General features: G+C 41.6%; 2 protein-coding genes across 5 annotated transcripts in view; one reads left to right on the top strand and one right to left on the bottom strand.

Annotated features, from left to right (window-relative positions):
* LOC106584119 (WD repeat-containing protein 26) overlaps nucleotides 1-9,018 on the top strand; it is a 13,485-nt gene extending 4,467 nt beyond the window's left edge. For 2 of the 3 annotated variants that reach the window (XM_014169011.3, XM_014169001.3), the window contains exons 4-14: nucleotides 785-921; nucleotides 1,237-1,334; nucleotides 2,165-2,321; nucleotides 2,748-2,886; nucleotides 3,056-3,196; nucleotides 3,409-3,528; nucleotides 3,642-3,787; nucleotides 3,904-3,982; nucleotides 4,078-4,207; nucleotides 4,528-4,722; nucleotides 5,472-9,018. In XM_014169011.3, coding sequence (XP_014024486.3) covers nucleotides 785-921; nucleotides 1,237-1,334; nucleotides 2,165-2,321; nucleotides 2,748-2,886; nucleotides 3,056-3,196; nucleotides 3,409-3,528; nucleotides 3,642-3,787; nucleotides 3,904-3,982; nucleotides 4,078-4,207; nucleotides 4,528-4,722; nucleotides 5,472-5,545 — 1,416 coding nt within the window. In that variant the 3' untranslated portion in view covers nucleotides 5,546-9,018. Of the gene's footprint in view, nucleotides 1-784; nucleotides 922-1,236; nucleotides 1,335-2,164; nucleotides 2,322-2,747; nucleotides 2,887-3,055; nucleotides 3,197-3,408; nucleotides 3,529-3,641; nucleotides 3,788-3,903; nucleotides 3,983-4,077; nucleotides 4,208-4,527; nucleotides 4,723-5,461 lie in introns of all 3 variants that reach the window. The other variant, XM_014169020.3, reaches the window with a different exon arrangement.
* Nucleotides 9,019-9,177: 159 nt separating this feature from the next.
* On the bottom strand, nucleotides 9,178-19,051 carry cnih4 (cornichon family AMPA receptor auxiliary protein 4). Of its 2 annotated transcripts, XM_014168978.3 has the most exons (5): nucleotides 18,932-19,051; nucleotides 18,345-18,413; nucleotides 11,889-12,001; nucleotides 10,476-10,616; nucleotides 9,178-10,300 (listed from the first exon to the last, which is right to left on the bottom strand). In XM_014168978.3, exons 1-5 carry the CDS (start codon nucleotides 18,998-19,000, stop codon nucleotides 10,273-10,275), a joined length of 420 nt encoding a protein of 139 aa, XP_014024453.1. In that variant the 5' UTR covers nucleotides 19,001-19,051; the 3' UTR covers nucleotides 9,178-10,272. The 2 variants fall into 2 exon arrangements, with proteins under 2 accessions (XP_014024453.1, XP_014024462.1); XM_014168987.3 differs by lacking the exons at nucleotides 18,345-18,413; nucleotides 18,932-19,051 and adding an exon at nucleotides 18,881-18,899.
* Nucleotides 19,052-26,310: the final 7,259 nt, after the last annotated feature.

The raw sequence follows: 26,310 nt of genomic DNA, 5'->3' as shown, positions 1-26,310 counted from the left end.
GTGGGTTGAATGCTGTAACAACACAGAACAAAACAATTAATAAAAGTCCCATGATGGTAGTGACTGCCCATTACTGCTTATTAACCATAATCTATTCACATTTAATAAAATATTTAAGGTTTTCAGTATGTTACATTTGTTTTAGGCCTATTTGATGGCAATTATTTAATTCCACGTCATCATCTCTGTAGAACTGATGCTTATGCTGTCTGACAAAATCACTATTTTAGTAGTTCTTCACAGTAAATAAGGCATAATTTTATGACTGCTGAATACCAACTATCAATCTTAGATTATGTATTTTCAGGTATCGATACCTCACGATTGCGCGTTCTCTCTCTCTCTTGATTATGGTCATTGTAGGTAATTACCACGTGTTCTGCACAAAACTATGTAGATTATTGGACTGTTGGAAACTCCCTTACTACATTGCGCAGTTCGGGCTTGATCTGATTTATCTCTAGAGAAACTGCGCATTGCGCTCACAGAAAAAAACCTGAATAAAATGGAATTCAAATAATTGAACTGATATCTTTCAATTAGTTGTTTAAAAAGCGAAAAATAACCAACATTTCGGTTAATCACTCGGCACTAGCTACAGTAGAATTCGGACAAGACATTGACACCTATTGCTTGTCAGAGTAAAAGAGTAGGATGTGTAGGCTAAATTTTCCTCACAGACAACCATTTTGATATGTTTTAATATGCATGTGCTTAACTCATAATGCACTCATATTTGTATATGTCCTTTCCTCCCCTGTCCGTCTTATTTTCTCCTCTATAGCGGATGAAGTTCCTGCTCCTGCAGCAGAAGTACCTGGAGTATCTGGAGGATGCCAAGATCCTGGAGGCGCTGCAGGTCCTGAGAGCTGAGCTCACTCCCCTCAAGTACAACACAGAGCGCATCCACATCCTGAGCGGGTAGCTACCTCTGATCACAGTCCTAATGCCCTACCCCACCCTAACGAAATAGCCTAGATCACAGCGATATAGCTAAGCCTTTTTTGCAATGTGTGAGAGCTAACTATTCCATCAGTGAGGAGTGTTTGTGTAGTACAGCCAATCCTCGTTCAGTATGGTCGAGGGTATGGGATCTGTAAAATACACATTTTTTGCTCCTCTTTGAATTTTAGCTGATTTTGAGTGAGCTAGAATCATGGGATTCCCTGTCTGTCTTCGCGGTGCTGGGGGTGAGACCTGCAGGGCAGCCTAATGCTGATGTCATCTATTTCCAAGGTACCTGATGTGCAGCCATGCAGAGGACCTGAGAGCAAAGGCAGAGTGGGAGGGTAAAGGCACTGCCTCCCGCACTAAACTCCTGGACAAGTTACAGAGTGAGTGCCATCTTACACGCACACATACACACATACACATCTCACACACACATCCCACACATACACATCTCACACACACCCACACATACACATACACACCCACACATACACATCTCACACACATACACATCTCACACTCACACACATACCATATCCTCACATTCATCCTTCCCCCCATTTTTGTTTAAGATGAGTGCACCTTTATTATCAAATGAATTCCTCTTGTTGGGTTCTGAGAATATGAAATATACTTATTCATGTCACTGAGGGAGAGAGGGAAATGTATAACGTCTACATTCTGTCTGGATATGTTATTGTTAGCCATCAGGGATCCTATGGGAGGAGAAAAGACAGTCTGGTACGGGTCAACATGACAGCTGTGAGTTGGGGACGAGTGAGCACTTTGGGATAGAGGTCAGGTCAGATGAAGTGAGGAAGAACAGATATCACTACGGTTCTGTCTAGCAACAGAGATGCATTGGCTGTTCAGATGTGTTGGAGGAGACTCAGCATAGGAGAAAGGGTTAAATATCAGTGCTTATGTGAATGTCTTTTTCTTATGCAGCTGTATCGACCCAATGGGTGAATAAACTTGGTTTGAGCTTTATTAAGCGTCCGTGAGTTTTAATAGGTTCATTTAGAACCTAAAACTCCAGATTTGAAACAGAATTGATGGCCTTTAAACACAGATATTTTGTTCCTCTTCATTTCGAGTGACATTTTAAGAATAGACTTTCTTTTAAACAATTTATCTCTCTCCCTCTCTCTTTGTTCCCCTCATTCCTATCTTATCACACTGTGCCTCATTCCCTCCCTTCTCCTGTCTGCAGCGTACCTGCCTCCCTCTGTGATGCTGCCTCCGCGCCGGCTGCAGACCCTGCTGAGGCAGGCTGTGGAGCTGCAGAGAGAGCGCTGCCTCTACCACAACACCAAACTGGACAGTGGCCTGGACTCTGTGTCCCTCCTCCTGGACCACGCCTGCAGCCGGTAAGGCTCTTCATTCTATACTCTGTCTGTATTTGTCTGTCCTTCCTGTGCTCATTCCCTTCATTTTGCCGTCAAAATTGCCTTGCCTTGGACCTCAGCTGTAGTTGTAATGGTCTAAGTTCCCAGTAATAGTTTGTTTTGCTTCTATTGTGGTTGTTATGTCACATTGTATGTATTCACACGCCATTAACTAACGTTCGTTTTCTGACGTTCACATTTTCTAATGGAAGTGAAGTGCTTCATTTAAACCAATGCAAAAACCTTACCGCATTGCCACTATCTGCCCTAGATTAAAAAATGTTTATTAGCTACCCACACTATCTGGGTAGAATGTTCAGGGTGATAAGGTCTATTCCTGGAATTAACAAAACCTTATTCTCTCCTCTATGTCCTCGCTCCCTGACGTCTGAGTGTTGTTATCTGCAGGAAACAGTTCCCTTGCTATACCCAGCAGATCCTCACCGAACACTGCAATGAAGTGTGGTTCTGCAAGTTCTCCAATGACGGCACCAAACTGGCCACGGGATCCAAAGACACCACAGTCATTGTGTGGCATGTCAACACAGTAGGAGCCTTTCTCATTACAGATGAACCATTATCATGCTGATAAGTGTATCAGGTTTTAGTAAACAGAGCATAAGAGAGGGGGGTTTCAAAGGGGTGGCGGAGGCGGGAAGATGTGAACTTTGGGGGAAATGATTAGCTGAGGTGATAACTGTGCTGCTGATTGACAGGAGAGTCACCAGTTGAAGCTGATGAAGACTCTTGAGGGCCACGCCTACGGTGTCTCATACCTGGCCTGGAGCCCTGATGACACTTACTTGATTGCCTGTGGCCCCGATGACTGCTCAGAGCTGTGGCTGTGGAACGTACAGGTAACGTTGTATTGACTTTTTGTCCAGGATGCTTGCTGTTGGAAAGATCAAAAGTCCTCTACACAGTTCTATTCCTCAATGATTGTGTTGCAGGTAAATTAGAGATGACTTCCACATCTTACTCTCACCAGGATGAAAATGGTAGTTGTTATTGTCACGTTATAACTAGGCATTAAAACACTCACTCACCCATGTCTCTTGTTGTTGGCCAGACGGGTGAGTTGCGGACAAAGATGAGCCAATCACACGAGGACAGTCTGACCAGTGTGGCCTGGAATCCAGACGGAAAGCGCTTCGTCACCGGAGGCCAGAGGGGCCAGTTCTACCAGTGTGTGAGTGTCTTCCATCAGGGTGTGACCGGGTCTGTCCCAGCATAAGGGCAGATTGAGCTATTGTGTGTGTTGGACTGATCAGTTCATTGAGGTTGATATAACCTTATCCCCAGGATCTGGATGGTAACCTGCTGGACTCGTGGGAAGGAGTAAGGGTTCAGTGCCTGTGGTGCCTGGGTGACGCTCGGACTGTCCTGGCATCAGACACACACCAGCGTATCCGTGGTTACAACTTTGAAGACCTTACGGACAGAAACATGTGAGTTAGTCCCATCCATTGTCATATCTAATCATTGTTTCTATATGCACGAGGCCCATCCTGTGCTTCTGCAAGTTCTGTCATTTTAATTTTGTGTTTGTGCTGCACTTCCATAGAGTCCAGGAGGACCATCCAATCATGTCTTTCACAGTTTCAAAGAATGGGAGGTTAGCTCTGCTGAATGTGGCTACTCAGGTGAGTGGTTTGGCTTTTTTGGGGTGGGGGGGGGTTGGTTCGGATTATGTCGAGCTGTCTGAGAGTGCACTGGTCAATATTCTGTCTGTCTGTAGGGTGTCCACCTGTGGGACCTACATGACCGGGTGCTGGTGAGGAAGTATCAGGGCGTGACACAGGGCTTCTACACCATCCACTCCTGCTTTGGAGGACACAACGAAGACTTCATCGCCAGTGGGAGTGAGGGTAAGGCCACGTCCCCTTCTAGTCGATCTCATCTGAGTCCAAATTATGCTTTGACATTACTTTCAGTACTATTTGTAAACCTGTCAGTATAACCACACTAACTCACTCACACATCAGGGCAGTTTATTAGCTTATGCAACGGAAAACGTTTTCAAACAGTTTGCAAAGGAAAATTAACGTTTATTTTTGGAAGGCCAGGTAGTCCCTCCCTGTTTGTCTGTTTTCTTCCATTTGTTGCCTAATGAACATGACCCATGAAAAGGTAGAGGAGAATATGGAACACTCGCATGGTCTGGTTTATACTGTGTGTCCATCTACAGATCACAAAGTGTACATCTGGCACAGGCGCAGTGAGCTGCCCATCGCAGAGTTGACAGGTCATACACGTACAGTGAACTGTGTGAGCTGGAATCCTGTAGTGCCCGGTCTTCTGGCCAGCGCCTCAGACGACGGCACCGTCCGAATCTGGGGGCCCGCCCCTTTCCTTGATGTCCAGGACGCTGAGGGGCTAAACGGTACAGATTTATTTTACTGGTCATCATACTTTAACTAGTGGTCTAAAGCCCTCATTATATCTGCCATATGTTTTTAGGTTCAGTGTCTATTATTACCATAGCCTCCACATTGTAATTATGAGACAAAATGTCGTGTAAAAGACCATTTGTAGAACAATTTGTAGGTTTTTATGTCTATTGTGTAGGGGTGGACCAAGAAGAAAAGGTAATATACACCCAAATGCTCTGCTATATTGAACTCTACATATAGCATTGTTGGGAGATTTAGAAAGCCATAGTCAATCAATCAACAATGTAAAAAAATATGTATGTTTAACTTACAATATGTAGATCCTATAGGATTAGACCGTTTCAGATTTTATGTGAACAGCACAGAAATCATGAGGGTGGTTTATGGCGACAGGTGGGATGGACTGAGAGTAGCTGAGGTGTGGTTTTAAAAGCTCATGTTCTAAAATAGTTATGACTGACAACGCAATGTATAAGTACTAGTCTATATAGATGTAATGTATATAAAAATATCAAATTATTTTATTATTGCGATGTAACTACTGTAAAAAAAAAGAATTGGTATGTTAAACGTGTATGTGTGTGTAGACTGCATGTAACAACAAAATAAAAAAAACGGTAAAAACAAAGTTTCTTTTTGTAGTCCGAAGAAGGGGATGGGCAAAAATAAATGTTAAAAAAAATAAACGATAAATGAAAATGCTCTTCTGTTTCTCTCTCTCCCTGAAAGAATGTTGTAGCATGGACAGCTGATGGTGACCTTGGAGCAGAAGACACTACTTCTCGAATCCAGGAGAACAACACTAGACTCTAACGAATGAAGCAGAGAAACTATTGCGTTTTGACAGCTGCTTTCTGGTGGTTTGGCTCTGGGGCTGTGCTCCGGCGGCAGGTGATAACGTTACACACACACGGAGATGTCAGACAAATCACATAAATTAACTGATTACCCAGCAGCCACCTTGACCTCCCACCTCCGCTTACCTGTCTCCCACCTCCTCTTACCTGTGTGGCTCACAGTGTCTGCACCTCCTGTGTTCAGCCAGGCCCCATCCTCTTTTGTCTCGGAGCTAACCCCAGGACTGCCACTTTTCACCTGCCTCGTTGAGAGTTTATTATTTATTATTGATAATATTATTTATTGTCATGATTAGTACGTTGCTATATATAGAGAGGGCTGTAGTGGTGGAGAGTGGTAAGGGTATATATAGTGCTGTGAAACTATTTGCCCCCTTTCTAATTGTCTCCTTTTGCATATTTTTGATACTGAATTATCAGATCTTCAACGGAAACCGAATATTAGATAAAGGGAACCTGGGTGAATAAATAACACAACAGTTACATACTTATTTCATAAACAAAGTTATGCAACACCCAATGCCCCTGTTTGAAAAAGTAATTGCCCCCTTACACTCAGTAGCTGGTTGTGCCACCTTGAGCTACAATGACTCGAACCAAATGTTTCCTGTAGTTGTTAATTAGTCTCATGTCGCTGTGGAGGAATTTTGGCCCACTCTTCCATGCATAATTGCTTTAACTCAGTGCCATTTGTGGGTTTTCAAGCATGAACTACTAGTTTCAAATCCTGCCACAACATCTCAATTGGGATTAGGTCTGGACTTTGACGAGGCCATTCCAAAACTTCAAATGTGTTGCTTTTTAGCCATTTTCATGTAGGCTTGATTGTGTGTTTTGGATCATGTCTTGCTGCATGACCCAGCTGCGTTTCAGCTTCAGCTCACGGACGGATAGCCTGACAATCTCCTGTAGAATTCTCTGATATAGAGCAGAATTCATGGTTTGTTCTATTAAGGCAAGTCGCCCAGGTCCTGAGGCAGCAAAGCATCCCAAACTATTACACTACCACCATCATGCTTAAGGTTTTTATTGTGGAATGCAGTGTTTGGTTTTTGTCAGGTGTAATTGAAAAGTCTGTCCATAGAACTTTTGAAAAGTCTGTCCTTAGAACATTCTTCCTAGAGTCTTGAGGATAATCCAGGTACTTTTTTGGCAAACTTGAGTCAACTTTTTGGATGAGAAGGGTCCCATTATGTCCTGCGAAACCAAACACTGCATTCCAGAGTAAGAAACTCATACCAAGCATGGTGGTGGTAGTGTGATGGTTTGGGGATGCTTTGCTGCCTCAGGATCTAGACGACTTGCCTTAGTAGAAGGAACCATGAATTCTGCTCTGTATCAGAAAGTTCTACAGGAGAATATCAGCCATTGGTCTGTGAGCTGAAGCTGAAGAGCAGCTGGATCATGCAGCAAGGCAATGCTCCAAAACACACAATCAAGTCTACATGAAAATGGTTAAAAAGTAACAAATTTCATGTTTTGGAATGGATTAGTCAAAGTCCAGACTTAATCCCAATTGAGATGACATGAGCAGTTCATGCTTGAAAACCCCAAAATGTTGCTGAGTTAAAGCAGTTCTGCGTGCAAGAGTGGGTGAAAATTCCTCCACAGCGATGTGAGAGACTGATCAACAACTACAGGAAGCATTTGGTTGCAGTCATTGCAGCTAAAGGTGGCACAACCAGTTATTGAGTGTAAGGGGGCAATTGCTTTTTCACACAGGGGAATTGGGTGTTGCATTACTTTGTTAATACATTTTTTAGTAAACTCAGGTTCCCTTCATCTAATAATAGGTTTTGGTTTAAGATTTGCTAACATTCACTATCAAAAATATGCCAAAATAGAAAAAATCGAAAAGGGGGAAAATACTTTTCACGGCACTGTATATCTATGTTGTTCTTCCAACAGGAAAGTCATTTTTATTGGTTTATTCATTGCTGCCTCTAATAAACGTCTCAACGTATACGAGATTGTGGTTTTCACACGCTGGAAATAATTACGTTTTTTATTTAACCTCAAACGTTTAGCTATTTTAAAATGATAGGACTTACAGGCATTTTAACTGAATCGGATGGATATAAAATCCACAAATCTAAGTGAATCTTGGAGATGCTTGTATGGTTATGATGATTACGTTTGTTTAGTTTTTAACACAGTAAAATATCCTTTTAAATTGGATGTAGCTTTGTTTCCCCGAATTGGTGAGATGGTGAGATTGATGTGCATGTTGCTTAGGCCTCACTGCTGCCAGAAGAAACTATTTTGACCACCTGTGGTTCACAGCTAAATAGCATTTGATTATATGGTGGCTATGCTCTTACTCTTCAGAGTCCTTGCTAGACCTAGTGAAGCACGTGCTGAGGCTAACTTTCTAATGGGAACGTTTAGGAGGTTATAGTTGTGGAGAGGTTAGGTAGTGGGGAAGGAATTGCTTAAAGTTGCTGTTTGAACTGGGTTGTATCACCCTTCACAGCAATGGGGTTTACTGGGTTTTCCTTGACTTTGATCTCATTTATGTGTCCACCATTGTGCTGTTTTCATTTTACCTACATTTCCCTCTTCTCTCCTTGCCTCTCACTTGTTCCCTTCTCTCCTATCCCTCCCGTTTTTGGTGTATCCACTTTTTCTCTAGCTGTGGTGAAATTAGCATTTATTTGCTGCTTTGTTTGTTTTTCATTTTCCTGATTTATGTATTCAATACAGGCTGACAGGTTTTTTTCAGACATTTTATCTGTTTTTATGGCTTTTGTGAATTTTGTTACTATCGTTTTGTTTCATTTATCACTTCATCTTATTTTCCCTGTACTTCAACCATTTCTTTTTCCACAATTAATCATGTATGTGTAATGCATTTGTACACACGTGTATCAGATAATTATGAACATGTACAAATTGTTCCTGTTGGACAGTCAAGCAAAATAAGTTTTTCTGATATGGTATGATCTTTATATCTGTATATGTTATGGCATGTATAATGAGATAGTGTAAGAACAGCATATAGGCTAAGCATTTTTCTGTGACACAGATCTCCCCTGCATCAGGCGAGCGCCTGCCCACGGGTCATTACATCCACCACCAGCTTGTTGTTACAGAAGACTGATAGATATAAAAAATATGTATACACACACCACACACCTCAGTACAGATCAAACACTAAAACAATCACAGATGTGGTGTTCTAGGTTCAGCTAATGCAAGTTTTTGTTCTTTTGAGACTTACCTTATTTTGGGGCTTCTTATTTTGCACTCCTTGCTGTAAACGCTTGGCGAGGTGAGAAGCCATTATTAGGTTTGTTTGTTAGTGGCCAGGTTCGGAAGAATCCATTTTGCATTTAAATGTGTTATTAAAAAAAGTGATTGTACTGTTATGTAATGTTGTGTAGGAGAAGATATGTATGCATATTTTCAATAAAGCATTCAGGGTTTTAAGACCGTGAGTGATGGCTTTAATGATTAGCAGCTTACGAAACACAGCCACAGAAATTATTATATTCTCAGAACATGCATAAGTCTCCCAAGGTTTCACTTTGTATTAGCCCTACCTCAATACGGGTTAATACAATCTCACAAGAAAAAGACACCAACGTGTTATCTTTCAAGTTTATTTATTTAAGAAACCCCACAAATAATTTTCAAAAGCAAAAATAAAACTTGAGTCATTTTAGTTTGATTTAAACAATCGGAACACGCGCCCTTCCCCATGGAGTACATTTGGCTGGAACATGGTCATTCTCAAACAGCACAAATAAAATGTTCACATTGACATACATAGTGATGTGTAATAAATGTGCTTCTGTCATACATAGTGACATGTAATACAACTATCATACAGACAAGGGGTTTGATTCAATCTGAAGCGCGATACAAATGTAAAGGCAATGTTCGCGGAGACTGCATTCATGATAAATGCTGCATGTCAGCTCAATTGGAAATTACCTTAAATGAAATTGCGCTACAGCGCAGCTCTTCAGCGCTACGGATTGATTCGAGCCCAAGGTTATATTGCCCATTGATACACAGTAAGAGTGATAAAATAGGGTTGAAAAACATTTTCCAATCCAGGTGCATGTATTCCCCCTGAGAACACTTTGTTTTATAATACCAATCAAATGTGCACCTTTCAGCAGTCAGGGGATGTCAGATCTATAACTTATTGATGTTAATAAGAGACTCTGCAAGAAAATATAATAGAAATAGATTTGCCAAAACACAGGTTAGTATTCTGCTAAGGATATTCAATTCAAGGATTTTCCAGCATGTTGACAAGAGACAACAAAATAAATATGACAATCAAATATGGCATTGACATATCAAAGATGATGTTCGGCAGGCTGCAAGAGGATGTGCTAGCTGTTGTGATTGGCTCTTGGCTGTAAATGCTAAATCGTATGCACCATCTAGCCTGTACGATTGTCATGTTTTCCATCTGCCCAGAGGAGCAGTGCATGGACAGCATTGTTGGACACAGGCTGAACGAAAGAACACACACATACCCACGTGCACAAGCGAGCACACACACAATTCCAGGGCAGTTATGAGAACACAGAAGGAATGGGGGGGGGGGGGGGGGGGTAAGGTCATGCGACTCCAGCTGAGCAGAGGACTGAGGACCAGGACATATTGAACACCACATACTGATTAGTTTGTGATTTGGCCAAATGGATTAAAACGGCCATGGGGGTCTCAATCGTTGATCAGTGCCAGGATCATGCTGTGGAGGAGAAAGGAAGCGTGTGACAAGTGAAGAAAGGACTTCAAAACTAAACTTAAGCTCAGGCTAAAAATCAAAGTTATCCTGTACTAAGCAGTAAGATTAGCTATGTTAGTACAGTAACATATGACAGCGGCTAGCATATAGAATCCCAGACAGCAAGGGAGTCTCTTACCTGTACAGGTAGATGAAGAAGCAGAGCAGGTGGAAGCCGAGTTTGATCATGGACTCTTTCATGTGAGACTTTAGTTGTCCCCGGTTGTGGATCTCAGTGGGGTCAAACACCCCCATGTTTCCCATGGGCACCTTCCAAACCCTGTCAGATAAACAATAGGTAGAGGGAAACTAACAACACTTGAAACAAAAGAACACCCATGGTATTGTAGTAAACTGCTTGGGGATGGGATATATCTCTAAGAGTTGGGGAGTTTGAAAGGGGCTTACATGGGCTAGGATAGTTCTAGTATTACTTGTGGGTGCTGGACTTCCTGCTGAGCAGGGGGCAGTATGTCAAGTTCAATAACATCACTTCCTCGTGTACATCTACCGGTTCCCCAAAAGGAACTGTCATCTCTACAGTGCTATTACTCATATACAACAATGACCTGAAAGGCTCCGATGGGAACTGCTTGGCAGTGAAATATGCAGATGACACCACCAGATGACACACTGCATTTCCAAACAGAAGTAAACAGGGTTCATGACTGGTGCAATAACAACTACCTCAAACTCAACAAAACTGCTCACTGATTTCTGGGGAAAGGCAGACACAGTGAACCACCTAGTCCTGATTGGTGAAGAGATAGAGTGTGTGGAGTTGTAGGTACCTGGGAACCATCATGGACAGCACACCCTCTTTTAATGCCAACACTCAGAACATCAATAAAAAAAAATTCAACCACGACTGTACCTCCTGCGCAGACAGACAACTGAATGTCAACACCTGAATACTCTCCAACTACTACACCTGCCATATAGAGAATGTGCTGACTTTCTGTTTCCTGGCCTGCTACGGTGGGCAGTCAGTGGCTAATAAGGGTATCCTCAGGCGGACTGTGAACATAGGGTTCAAGCTCTGCGGGCTGCAATGCAGGGGGCTTCAGAGCCACTATGACAAACAGGCAAGGGACAAGGCCAAGAGCATCATAGAGGACCCCACACACAATCTTGCCCAATGATTTCAGCTGCTGCCCTCCAGAAGGAGATTAAGGGTCTCATTGTTCAGTAAGAATAGGAGGAAGGCAAGTTTCATTTCATTAGCTATTAGCCTGGTAAACAATGGGACATAGGACAGATGCAGGCCCAATACATGGTCACAGTAGAATGTGAAAATGGAAATGTGTGATTTGTATATTAACTTTCCAGTTTTCAGTACTGCATGTAATTTATTGTGTTATGTTTGTATGCTGACGTCACAAAATTAATTTCAATGTGAATTAAAAATGAAGTGAATTGTAAGGTTCACACACAGCCACTGCTGACATCTCCTCATACACAAAAGTGGCTTTACTGTTTAAATGAGAAAAGAAGTTGCCGTTGATCATTAACATTCAGTTGTCATCTCAAACAGTAGGTACAGCGTACTTACCTGTACATGTTCCAGGCGGCCACAGGCAGGTTGAGTAGGAAGACAAACCAGTGAAGGGAGACAAGCATCAGCACTGTTGCCAGGGCCTGGCCTACCAGCTCTGGTACAACCCACTGCAGATACACATTATGATAAGTATATGAGCACAAGCATACAGGACGCAATAAATAAAAAGACAACTGGAGACAACGGGCCACAGAAGTATAAGTCAGGAAGCTGAACGTTACTAACTACATGTAGGGTAAATCCATTTGAATTCAGTAACTTTTTGACTGCACCTCTTTTGATTGGAATGAAACCTTCCATACATAGGCCTATTTAACCATTGTAGAATGCTCAGAAAGTGACTTTTTGGACCTGAATTCCAAAACGTTCACGAGATAAAGGTGCTCAAAGTTAACCCATTTTGCATACCCCCACCATACCATGTCGTCATCACTGGAAAAGATAAACGGATGAGATTTATATCATTTAAAAGCTTACAAACAGGGTTGTCAAATTGTTTGATAATTAGTAGATTTATTTTTGTAATGTCTTTTTTTTTTTTTTTTACCTTTGTTAATTATTTAAAAGCGCTATTCGCATATGTTGTAGCTTAGACCATATTTTACAAGATTTTTGTGTTGTGTCATCGGTTAAGACACAACATGCTCCTGAATACAGGGTGGGTGTCATGTTTTGGCTGATAAATGTACAAATATGGGAATAAAATTGAAATGTCAAATTTCAAATGGTACCACAAAGATGGTTGGAGGTCCACACATCAGCGAATGTTGACTGGAATGGCTATATCTGTTGTTTTAAATGATCCTGTCAATCGTTCGTAGGAAACCTATTGAAATCATAGAAATATAGATAATAGAATTGACATAACTATTTACGTTGACAGTCGACGATGGGCGGTCATCTTTGTGGTAGTAATTAGAAGTTAAAATGTCAATTCAATTTAAATGTCAATGGTATACCAGCTAAATTGCAGTGGTCTAAAGGGATAGTTCCATTCTATGAATTCCATTTCTATGATTGAAATGACACCCACCCTGTATTCAAGACCATGTTGTGTCTCAACCGATGGCGGGCACAACACAGAAACCTCAGATTATGTGAAATAGGATATATGAGAATATGAAAATATTTGGAGTTTATCTGTTTTTTGATAATTTACATTAAAAGGTTTTTAAAAAATATGACAATTTGTATTCCAAAAATATTTTTCCAAGAAATAAAATAGTTTGACAAAACTGTTTGTAAGCTTTTAAATGATATTAAACTCAACTATCTTTTCCAGTGTCTCATGGTATGGTGGGGTACGCAAAATTGGTAAACTGTTAGCACCTTTATCTCCTGAACCTTTTGGCAATCAGGTCCAAAAAGTCACTTTCTGACCACTTTTTCCATGGGCAAACATGTATGGAAAGTTTTGTTTAAATCAAAAAGGGATCCTGACAAAAAGTGATTTCATTCAAATGGATTTAGGGATGGATCAACATTTAGAATGGTTACCTGAAGGAAAATGGGGGAGGGTCATGCTTTTTCAATTTTAGTCAAGGGGAGGGGTTAGTATTTTCTTAATCTAGTCCAGGACAGGGTTATGTAATTTGTAATAGATCGAAATGTCAATATTTCTCTGAGTTTTAGAAGTAGTTGCTTATTAGGCTATATATCAATGTGTGTCCGATACCGCCCCTCATCTCTGATTCTCCGCTGGGCACTCAATATCAAGTGCACCTATAGGCTACTTTGTGTGGTCTCAATCAAATGATGCATAGCCTATAGGCCACTTAGTGTGGTCTCAATCAAATGATCCATAGCCTATAGGCCACTTAGTGTGGTCTCAATCAAATGATGCATAGCCTATAGGCTACTTACTGTGGTCTCAATCAAATGACCCATAGCCTATAGGCCACTTAGTGTGGTCTCAATCAAATGATCCATAGCCTATAGGCTACTTAGTGTGGTCTCAATCAAATGATCCATAGCCTATAGGCTACTTAGTGTGGTCTCAATCAAATGATCCATAGCCTATAGGCTACAAAGTGCATGTATGAGAAGCACAGAGCAAAGTTAGATTTCTAAGATAGCTGCTGGGATGGTGTAAATGAAACTAGGCTACATTACACACTGCAATGGATAATCCAACCCTGAGCCCTGGCCTGTTCTGCTTTTGCTAATCAAAAATGTTTTTGTTTGCTGTCTAACCAATGGCTGTGCTGTGTAGGACTACGGTGGCAGTTCAGGAGAGTCAAAGTTGCTATCCACTTGATGTTTTAATTATTATTTTGGGTATAGGGGAGGGCTGATTTTTTTAAGCATTCAGGGAGGGTTTAGGTCAAATATATTTTGACCCTTATTTTAAATAATGTTCACTCCCTTAACCTACACCAACATTAACAAAATGTGAGGTTCTGTCTCATGTCTGCTCTGCACTCAGGTGCACAGCTTGTACTTATCATGAGTCCTATAGAGTACCACAGTATGAGTCATAATACCCATAAAATCAAGCGGTCAAACAGGGAAATGGTTCCAATACATTTTCCACCATTCCTTTTTCCCCATAGGGGATTTCAGAAACACTTAAAATAATCAAATCAGTTTATTTGTCACGTGCGCCGAATACAACAGGTGAAGTAGACCTTACAGTGAAATGCTTACTAAACAACAGGGCAATTTTTAGTAAAAAATAGGTATTAGGTGAACAATAGATAAGTAAATAAATAAAAAACAGTAAAAAGACAGTGAAAAATAACAGTGGTGAGGCTATATACAGTAGCGAGGCTATAACAGTAGCGAGGCTATATACAGGCACCAGTTAGTCAGGCTGATTGAGGTAGTATGTACATGTAGGTATGGTTAAAGTGACTATGCATATATGATAAACAGAGAGTAGCAGTAGCGTAAAAGAGGGGTTGGCGGGTGGTGGGACACAATGCAGATAGTTCGGGTAGCCAATGTGCAGGGGCACCGGTTAGTCGGGCTAATTGAGGTAGTATGTACATGAATGTATAGTTAAAGTGACTATACATATATGATAAACAGAGAGTAGCTACGTAAAAGAGGGGTTGGGGGGGACACAATGCAAATATTCCAGGTAGCCATTTGATTACCTGTTCAGGAGTCTTATGGCTTGCGGGTAAAAGATGTTGAGAAGCCTTTGGGTCCTAGACTTTGCGCTCCGGTACCGCTTGCCATGCGGTAGTAGAGAGAACAGTCTATGACTGGGGTGGCTGGGGTCTTTGACAATTTTTAGGGCCTTCCTCTGACACCGCCTCGTTTAGAGGTCTTGGATGGCAGGCAGCTTAGCCCCAGTGATGTACTGGGCCGTACGCACTACTCTCTGTAGTGCCCTGTGGTCGGAGGCCGAGCAGTTGCCGTACAAGGCAGTGATGCAACCAGTCAGGATGCTCTCGATGTTGCAGCTGTAGAACCTTTTGAGGATCTGAGGACCCATGCCAAATATTTTTCGTTTCCTGAGGGGGAATAGGCTTTGGACCATTCTAGTTTGTTGGTGATGTGGACACCAAGGAACTTGAAGCTCTCAACCTGCTCCACTACAGCCCCGTCGATGAGAATGGGGGCGTGATCGGTCCTCCTTTTCATGTAGTCCACAATCATCTCCTTAGTCTTGGTTACGTTGAGGAAGAGGTTGCTATTCTTACACCACCCAGCCAGGTCTCTTTTCTCCACCCTATAGGCTGTCTTGTTGTTGTCGGTGATCAGGCCTACCACTGTTGTCGTCTGACAATTAATGATGGTGTTGGAGTCGTGCCTGGCCACGCAGTCATGGGTGAACAAGGAGTGCAGGAGGGGACTGAGCAAGCACCCCTGAAGGGCTCCAGTGTTGAGGATCAGCGTGGCAGATGTGTTGCTACCTACCCTCACCACCTGGGGGCAGCCCGTCAGGAAGTCCAGGATCCCGTTGCAGAGGGAGGTGTTTAGTCCCAGGGTCCTTAGCTTAGTGATGAGCTTTGAGGGTACTATGGTGTTGAATACTGAGCTGTAGTCAATGAATAGCAATCTCACGTAGGTGTTGCTTTTGTCCAGGTGGGAAAGGGCAGTGTGGAGTGCAATAGAGATTGCATCATCTGTGGATCTGTTTGGGTGGTATGCAAATTGGAGTGGGTCTAGGGTTTCTGGGATAATGGTGTTGATGTGAGACATGACCAGCCTTTCAAAAGCATTTCATGGCTACGGACGTGAGTGCTACGGGTCAGTAGTCATTTAGGTGGGTTGCCTTAAGTGTTCTTGGGCACAGGAACTATGGTGGTCTGCTTGAAACATGTTGGTATTACAGACTCAGACAGGGAGAGGTTGAAAATGTCAGTGAAGACACCTGCCAGTTGGTCAGCACATGCCCGGAGCACACGTCCTGGTAATCCGTCTGGCCCCGCAGCCTTGTGAATGTTGACCTGTTTAAAGGTCTTACTCACATTGGCTACGGAGAGCGTGATCACAGTCGTCCGGAACAGCTGATGCTCTCATGCATGCATGCCTCATGCATGCATAAGGGCTGTGTTTCATGTAGGCTTACCCTTGAGTGACTTTTTGATAACTGTGTAAATCTCTCTAGGATAAAGTGACTTTTATCAATATATCTGCCTGTATTTACCCACCAAAAATGAAACGCTAATTAGCTGCTAATGTGGCTATCATAAAGAACTACAAATGCCATGATAATCTGGACGGGACTGCTGAATCAAGGCAAAGGTAGGAATCTCTGGATTTACTATCTAATGTTAGCTAAATGTAGTAATGAATAAATTAAATGTACAATTCTCGGAACTGCCTTATGCGAGTTTTAAATTGACACAATACCTGTTAGCAAAGGTGTCAGCTTGTGATGGTCTGCAGGAGCTTGCAGGGATTTGTCATTTTGCATGTCTACTTTGATCTTAATTAGCATTTTCAAATCATAGTAAATAACGCATAATATATTGATAAGTCCCCTTGTCCGAGATAGATTTACATGGTTATCAAAACATCACGACAGGGTAAGCCTACACGAAACCCAGCCCTTATTTTAAGTGTTTCTAAAAATCCCATACGGGAAAAATTAATGGTTGAAAACAATTGAAACCACTTTCCTGTTTGACAGGTATTATGGGTATTATGACACCTCCACTGTGGGGCTCTATGGCATTCCACATCCCTTTTTGCAGTTGGAAATGTCCTGACCCTACCCAAATGCTCTGTCTAAACGTAAATACACTTCACTTGCAATAGGATTTTGGAAATGTTTGGAACTTAATAAAAATGCTTCGCCATTCCTGATTGCTAAAATTCTACGTTTGCATAATTTCAGTTTCTGACAAAACAAGCAAGTATAGTGTAGATGTAACCGATGTGAAATGGCTAGTTAGTTAGCGGTGGTGCGCGCTAATAGCGTTTCAATCAGTGACGTCACTCGCTTTGAGACTTGAAGTAGGGTTTCCACCTTGCGTTGCAAGGGTCGCGGCTTTTGTGGCGCGATGGGTAACGATGCTTCGTGGGGTGTCAGTTGTTGATGTGTGTAAGGGTCCCTGGTTAGAGCCCAGGTTGGGGCAAAGAGAGGGACGGAACCTACACTGTTACATAGAGAATCATTGTAGCGTCTAAACTGCTGTGAAATATATTTTCCATAACCAAAAATATTGTATTTTCAGCTGTTTGAATGAAGATGGTGTACAAAACCTAAAGCAAAGACGCAACAACTAAATGTAACGGAAGCATAGGACGCACACACAGAACAGATCTACCTCTTCCTAGACTTGCTTTCAATGAGAATGACAGATCTATAACAACATTTCTATGTGAATTTGGCCCAGTGGCCAAAAAGTTACATATTGCAGCTTTAACTTTCATATCAGCAACGAAAAAACACAAAAGATACACTTACAGTAGACAGATTGGCAAAGTTACACCCTGCTGTGTAATTATTTTATATTTTAAATACTCCAGACGGAATCTAATGTTCCAATGAAGGGAGTTCGATTTAGCTCTCCCGGTTAACCCGTTCTGTGGTCAAAAAGAATTCGTTTTGACCACAGGCTGCCTCCCGGATTTGTGGAGTGGGTAACAAGGTGGGATATCGCTCTTTATTAGCTGGGTGCTCTGCCAGCAATTACTTAAAACGAAATCAAAAATTCAAGATCATTGGGAAACGCCGGCACACCAAAATGTGGCCCGGTGATGCTCGATTTGCGATTCACAAGTGTATCTTTTGGCATTTGAAATATTATTTCTCGCTAATGTGAAAGCTACGTCCCAGAAGTTTCCAAAACCTTATCACAAACGACATTGAATGTTTCCAACCGTTAAAACAGTGTTGGGATTCTAGTTTACAGTGAGCCAGCTGTGGTCTACACCTTTAACCGAGAGCCCTAAAGGAAGGCTATGCCCCCTGGGTTCTCGAGAGCCAGCTAGCAGTGTGTACATGAAAAAATATATATTTGAAAGATGACCCATGACAACTGTGCTTACTCGGTTTAACTTCGAACAGCAGGCTCGTGCATTGATGTAGTCACACTCTAGATCGGAGAGGGTAATTATCTATTCATGAAGTTAAGGTATGTAAACTGTCTGGGCAGAGATGTATCAGGCTAGCTATACAGTAACAGTTTCTCTATATTCTGAATGTCAGCTAAGGAAGCCATTGAATACGGGTATTGTGTGAGAAACTAGGACTGACAGTCTGAGCTTAAACAGTCTAAGCAGTAACCACTGAACTTTTGCTAGGAAAAAAAACAAGCAGCAGATACCGCATCTAAAATATGTCAACACTGCTGTCGACAGCCAGAAGATCGACATTTTACAGTGCAAAGGACGAACAGGACGTTGGCTCACTGGCCCTTGCTGGCTAGTTCGCCAACGTCCGTTTATCAAGACAGAGCAGCACGGATTGGATTGATCCGTTTGATCATAGTTAAATCACTGGCAACGTTAACTAGCACCGTCTGCCACAGACAGGTACCCACAAAGCACGAGCACTAAAACGTATTGATTATAACAAAGAATACCAATAGAGATCCAGTACACAACGTATTCGCTCATGTTCAAGAAAAGGATACGAAGTACACCGCCAGAAAAATCAAAGCACAGCAGTCGACCAGCGACAGAATGAACACAGCCGCCTCCATCTTTCGTCTTCCGCATTCACTGCTATTTCCGGTTATTTTGAAAATAGGTGCAAATTGTTAGTTAGCTTTTACCTATGCTGCCACCTCTCGTACTGTTGTAGATAGTGCAAACTACTGCCCATGAGACGGACCTACAGTATCTTACAAATAAAAATAGCCTACAGTACAAAGCACAGCCTAAAGCACAGCCTGCAGTGAACTACATGTAGTTCAACTAGCACCGCAAGTTTAAGACCATATGCTATTCTCCTTCTTTACGTCTGGTCTTCACAAGAGATGGGTCACCGTTGTTAGACACTGTTTTCCTTTATTTATTTGGCGTGGGCTACGGCCAAACAGTAACCTGTGTTGAGTTTGGTTAATAAACCGGGAATTCGTAAACGCAATCCATTAGTTCATTTAGGATCTAGCCAGGTCATTACAATATTTTTACTGACCAGAATATGACGTAATTTTCTGACCACCAAACGACCAGTTGGTCATAATTGTGACCACTATATTATGTCCTATGTTAAGCAGCCTACTGGTCATAGTTAAGATCTCATCATAACCTGGTAATGACTACCTGACTACAGCTTGTTACCTACACTCTTAGAAAAAAAGGTTCCAAAAGGGTTCTTCAGCTGTCCCCATAGGATAAGCATTTTTTTGTTCCAGGGATAAGCCTTTCCACGTAGAACCCTCTGTGGAAAGGGTCCTACATAGAACCAAAAGGGTTTTACCTGGAACCAAAAAGGGTTCTTCAAAGGGCTCTCCTATGGGGACAGCCGAATAACTCTTTAAGGTTCTAGATGGCACCTTTTTTTCGAAGAGTGTACTGTAAAATATATTGCTGAGGATAAAGTTGGATATTGAAAACATTGTTCATTACATTTCTATTTGTTTCCATAGTCACCAATTAAAGTTAATCTGAAACATATTCTTACATTTTAAACAGATCAAGCAATGGCAAAAACAAATCTACATCACAAATTTTCGCACATCTGCATACAGTAATTGTTTCAAAATTCCCCCACAGACATTACATGCATAGAAAGACTGGGACACAGAGTATATAAAGGCCAATTGTCTTATTTGTTTAATGATTAATAAGCATGGTTTGATGGGGTAGAGCCTCATCAAGGTCCGCTGAGCACAGAAGGCGATCTGGAGCGTAGTGGCTCTCTTGAAGAGTCGTGTGATGGGTCAGATCTGCAGTGAAGAGAATCAGCACATTACATCTGTATCAATTTTATATTTTAAACGAAAACTAGAAAAGGACATTCTTGAAGAAACTTTGTGGACTCAGCTGCCTATGGGTATTTCCATGGTGGTAGTTGACACATTTTGTGGCAGTTATAGCTTAGATATGTCTTTAAAAAAGAGCAAGTTGCTCATATACATAGTTTGCATCCTACACCACCGCGGTCAGGGCATATTTTAGGACTTTCCAGAGGACCCGTAACACATCAACCTACTGAGTTTTCTGGCTTTTTCATGGCACTTACTGTAAGCATAAAAAAACATTAATAATTGGCATACTGTGGGCATGCAGGACATTGTCGTGACTTTTCCTTCAGTAATCTGATGACTGTTATTTATTTAATCCACTAACTATGTTTAATTGTTACCCGATTAAATTAATCATGTAACAATTAACTCATTAGGATTTGGGGCACCACAGAAGAAGTTAAAGAGTTACCATCTCCTGAATTAAACTCTATAAGGTATATATCTATTACATCGATAAACAGTCAGCTTATTAATTATTACCTCCTTGCATCTGCAAAAACCCCAGCCTTGCTCATTATTCAGTACTACACAAATTGGTTTCATTATTTATGTACTAGCTAACGAAATAATAACACAGAATACACACACTTACTACATGAGACAAGGGTTCCTAGCGGACTGACACAATATGGCATTTTACCCAACGACAGAGAGAGAGAGAGAGAGAGGGAGAGAGAGAGAGAGACAGAGAGAGACAGACACAGACAGAGAGAGACAGACAGACACAGAGATACAGAGACAGAGAGACACAGAGACACAGAGACAGAGACACAGAGACATAGAGACAGAGAGAGAGAGAGACACAGAGAGACAGAGAGAGAGACACACAGAGAGAGACACAGAGAGAGAGAGAGAGAGAGAGACAGAGAGAGAGAGAGACACAGGAGAGACACAGAGAGAGAGACACAGAGAGAGAGACACAGAGAGAGAGAGACAGAGAGAGAGAGACAGAGAGAGAGAGACAGAGAGAGAGACAGAGCGAGCGCGAGAGAGAGAGACACAGAGAGAGAGACACAGAGAGAGAGACACAGAGAGAGAGAGAGACACAGAGAGAGAGAGAGACACAGAGAGAGAGAGAGAGAGAGAGAGAGAGAGAGAGAGAAAAATACAGAAAAGATCATACAAATTTTGGCTACATCTAAATTCAAGTCCAAATTCAAGTCAGCAATTTAAAGCACTCCAAACCCAAGAGCTGAGGCCAGAAACGAGCCCTCTCAGTCAGCTGGTGTTGGACCTCACCAACCAAGCTGACACCAGCACTGCTTCAAAAGAAAGAATTCAAATAAACAAAATCATGAACCAATCAAAGGGCTCATATTTACAACATTGGAAAAACGAAACAAAATCCCAAAGCCGACTAAATTGCTATCTGACCCTAAACAGAGAATATGAATTGGCTGATTATCTCTACTCTGTCAGAGATACGAAGCAGAGACAGATCCTTACCAAGTACAGGCTGAGTGACCACCGATTGGAAATAGAAACCGGCAGACATAAAAAGACATGGCTACCCAAAGAGGAGTGTGTATGTGGTCACTGCACGACAGGGGAGGTAGAGACAGAGATGCACTTTCTCCTTTACTGTGATAAATATTCCTCACAAAGAGATTCCTTATTCACAGAAATGATTACATTTATTCCAAATTTGAACTTATTAAACCCAGAGGAAAAACTAAAAATACTCATGGGCGAAGGAGCAATGGCTCCTCTTGCAGCCAAATATGTATTTGCCTGCCATAGCCTGAGGGACACTGAATAATAACATCTGCATAGTAAGCAGTAACTTACTTATTATTACTATTATTGTTATTACTATTATTATTGTTGTTTATCATTCCAAATAGTAGTGGTATGGGTGGTAATGGTAATGATAGCAGTTTAGTGATGGTGGTAGTAGTAGTGGTAGTAATGATGATAGTAGTTGTAGTACTGATGTAATGGTGAAGATGACCGTTATTTAGTTATAAGTTAGTTATAGATTCATTTTCCATATTTATATTTTTATATTTATTACATTCTACTATTTTACTATTATTTTACTACTATTTTATTGTTATTATTTTAATATTTAATTTTGTATTATTATTTACTGCCACTTTATATTATTATTTGTTATTGTTTATAATTGTATAGCAATGTATATTGTATACATTGTTGCTTTGGCAATATTGACACAATGTTTTTCATGCCAATAAAGCAGCTTTAATTTGAATTTGGGAGACAGAGAGAGAGAGAGACACACAGAGAGAGAGAGAGAGAGAGAGAGAGAGAGAGAGACAGAGACAGAGACAGAGACAGAGAGAGAGACACAGAGAGAGAGAGAGAGAGAGACACAGAGAGAGAGAGAGAGAGCGACACACAGAGAGAGAGAGAGAGCGACACAGAGAGAGACACAGAGAGAGAGACAGAGAGAGAGACAGAGAGACAGAGAGAGAGCGAGAGACACACAGAGAGAGAGAGAGAGAAAGGCACACTTATTGTCGAGACATTTCAGAATTATTCTCACAGTAACGCAAATCATATAGTTTGCACACGAACCGCTGCCTGCTTGGAATAAGAAATCATGAATGTGTTTGCGTGTGGGTTCCCTTGTCCATTGTGTAGTCCTGAACAGAACTACAGAGTTCACTCTTCCATTCGCTCATGAAGCTGCTTATTTGAAGATAAGCCAGCTGTGTCGATGGTTCCAGTGGGGTGATGAGAGTATCGTACTACAGTGATTTGAGACTCGTAGTAGGAAGGGATGGTTTGAAGAGTTTGAGATATTTGACTCAGGACAGCTAATCAACTGTACCAGTGATTGTCTGAGGGGGGAGTTTGTCGCCTCTTCCTCCTCGTGTTGATTATTCAGGGTTCAGGATTCAAACCACTATGGACATGAGCTGTAGCTCTTCGTCTCTCTGGTCTAAAGGAAGGTGAGTTCATTTCTTCACCTCGTGTTGAGGTTCAAAGTTCCAACCATTTCAGACGTGTAGCGACCGCTCCACACTTTTCTGGTCTAATGTTAATTTCGTTACCAAGGCTTTTTATGCACTCTGGCCAAAGGGGATGGCTCCGTCCGTCTGTCACGCTCTTCTGACCTCACACAGGACGTGGCTACTTAATGTGCAAAGAATAGGATTAGAAGTTATCTCTTATGACTCCTAAAATCACATCTATATCATTTTTCATATCCTATGCACAACGTATTGGATGGAAACTTGACAGATTTCCAAGTTACAGTATTTCGTCCATACAGTTTTTAATGACATCACAAAATGAAAAACAATATGACATTCGTTTTCTACATCTCCCCACTGACCATTCCCCACATTCTTTATGTTAGAAATATTGTTCCATTGTCCACTTTTTGGACGTTAGAGTTTTGGGTGGGGAAAAAGTCTCTGGAGACAAAGGGACATTCCTTTAGCCAATACTGGTGGGTAGAGAGAGAGTCCTCTCCTGCTTCATTTATGACCGGGTGTTGAGGGGTCAAACCCCCACTCCAGTTCCATCCTCCCCTCTGCCAAACTGATCTGACCCATTGTGATCCTCACAGGACAGTCATGACAACATGACAGAACAGTAACGCACAGTAAAATATTTCGAACAGAATCACTAAAAAGTCATAGCAAAGGCATGTTTGCTCCTTTGTCCCTTCATATTGAAGTGGAAATTAATATATTAGTCATCAATCTGAAACATTTTAAGAAAGAGGATATCAACATTAAACAGAAGTTGGATAATGACAATTTTAACCCATTTTAAATGGTAAAGTTTTGCTTAATCCTAATACATGTTGTGTATTTATACAACCTTTTAGAAACACACACTCCATAATCCTGAGGACATCGTCCCTGACAGAGGTTCCCCCAATTGAGGACAGCTTGGTAGTCTTAAAAAAAGAAACTTACATTTTTACATTTAGCTTTGTGTAAAGAGGCAATTAAGAGACAATAACATATTATCTTGTTCAAAAGTTGTCTGACATATCATTCTTCCTCTTCTCTGCAACTGCGCACGTATGTGAGTTTGAATGAGCGACAGGGAGAATGAGCAAGAGAGAATGAGCTTTACAAATGTATTCTATAAGAAGCGGTGTTATATCAATTGGATCTACTTACACTACTCTTAGTGTTCCAAAAGGGTTATTTGGCTGTCCCAATAGGAGAACCCTTTGAAGAACCCTTTTTGGTTCCAGGTAGAACTATTTTTGGCTCCAGGTAAAACCCTTTGGGGTTTTATGTAAACTCCTCTGTGAAAGGTTTCTACCTGGAACCAAAAAAGTTTTTCAAAGTGTTATCCTATGGGGACAGCCGATGAACTCTTTTAGGATCGAGATACCACCTTTTTTTTTGCAAATCAACTCAGCCAAATCTCAGAGTTCTATTTAACCAGGTCAGTAACTCGGTTGCTCGGCAACAACACAGCTGACAAGCTAGCTAGCTAGCTTGTCCAAAATCCAGCAGCTAACCTCTGTAGCTAGCTAGCTAACACCAGTCAGCTAACGAATAGGCAAAGAAAGGTAGTTAGCTATATTTGTTTATGGAAGGTTTATTACACTAATAACTTCAGCCATTAGCTAGCTAGCTAGAGTCAGACATCAACAGCGTTAGTTTACATCCAAATGCCAGTCCTACATTTTTCCAACACTACTAGTAGCTAGCTACTCCATAGTCCAAGTTACAGTAAGTGCTAGCTAACTTCAGCCACATTTCTCTGTCAGACAGGACACTACTCAAACTGCTGAGAAAACAAATAGCTTGCTAATGATATTAACAGCGCCTCTGGCTCTGTTGTGCACTGACTGCAGTGTACAAATTCATGTTTGGTAGCATCAGAAAAACTCACCAGTTTATCATCCATAACGTCCATCTTAGTTCTTATTGCAGGACTTTGACTGTGGGAAATCACCTTTCCAATCAGTCTATTGTGTGTATTGGCCATTCATACTGCTCTCTACAGCCTAACCTATGAATTGTGCACCCATGAAATGGGGTATCCGCATTCTTAGTGGCACTCAGAACACAGCTGTGTAGAGTTGACACAAATATTAACATCTTAGTGTCACGCCCTGACCTTAGAGAGCCTTTTTATTCTCTATTTTGGTTAGGTCAGGGTATGACTAGGGTGGGTGCTCTAGTTTTTGTATTTCTATGTTGGCCGGGTATGGTTCCCAATCAGAGGCAGCTGTCTATCGTTGTCTCTGAATGGGGATCATATTTAGGCAGCCGTTTTTCCACCTGTTGTTTGTGGGATCTTGATTTTGTATTGTTGCTTTTTAGCCCTACAAGGCTGTACGTTTCGTTGGTTTCTGTTTTCTTGTTTTGTTGCTGGTTCACCTTAATAAAAGATGATGAACCCAAACCACGCTGCGCCTTGGTCCGACCATTCTTCCAACGACGTTCGTTACACTTAGCTCTTATTGTGCAGAAAAATACTAATTAGTAATACAAAGAGAAACTAAATAATTGTAGCTGAGTGTGTCCACAACATAAACACATGAAAAGTAAGAAATATGTAGTCACATTTCTGAAGGACGCACACTGGCCTTGGCTAAAACAAAGCATGCTAGCTAAAGGAAATCACAGGAGATGACTGGAACTTATAACTTTTCTCTCGTTACTTCCTTCTCCTCAAAGCTGGAGAACGCTCAGCATGCGTGGGCAGAGCTACAGCTCTCCTACTTTGAGCTAATATTTATTCTCTGTGGCCTTTTGTACAAGTAAAGCGACACAGCGGGAGGGACATTATTGGATAAAGTGGATCCCTGCCATTTGGCTGTAGTCTCAGGCTGGGGAGAAAATAATTTGGGAACTGTTAAATCTGTAAAGGTAGCTCGAAGTGGACTTGTTTTTCTGTTCAGAGGAGCGGATGTCTTGCTTCACGCGACTAGTGACAAGACTTGTGACTTGCTTTTCTTTTTGGATCAGGAAGCCTTTGAAAGGAGTGATTACTGGGGTAGCATTGAGGTGGAGCAACTGAAATTGAAAATTCTCTGTGTCTGTGACACTCTCCGATTGGTGCGACGCAGACCAGGTGGTGAGCGTGGTGAAACT

The sequence above is a fragment of the Salmo salar genome, chromosome 02 (assembly GCF_965601325.2).
Source record: "Salmo salar chromosome 02, fSalSal1, whole genome shotgun sequence".
Taxonomy (NCBI): Eukaryota; Metazoa; Chordata; class Actinopteri; order Salmoniformes; family Salmonidae; genus Salmo; species Salmo salar.
The sequence above is the reverse complement of the archived record's forward strand: the minus strand, read 5'-3'. Positions and strand labels throughout refer to the sequence as shown.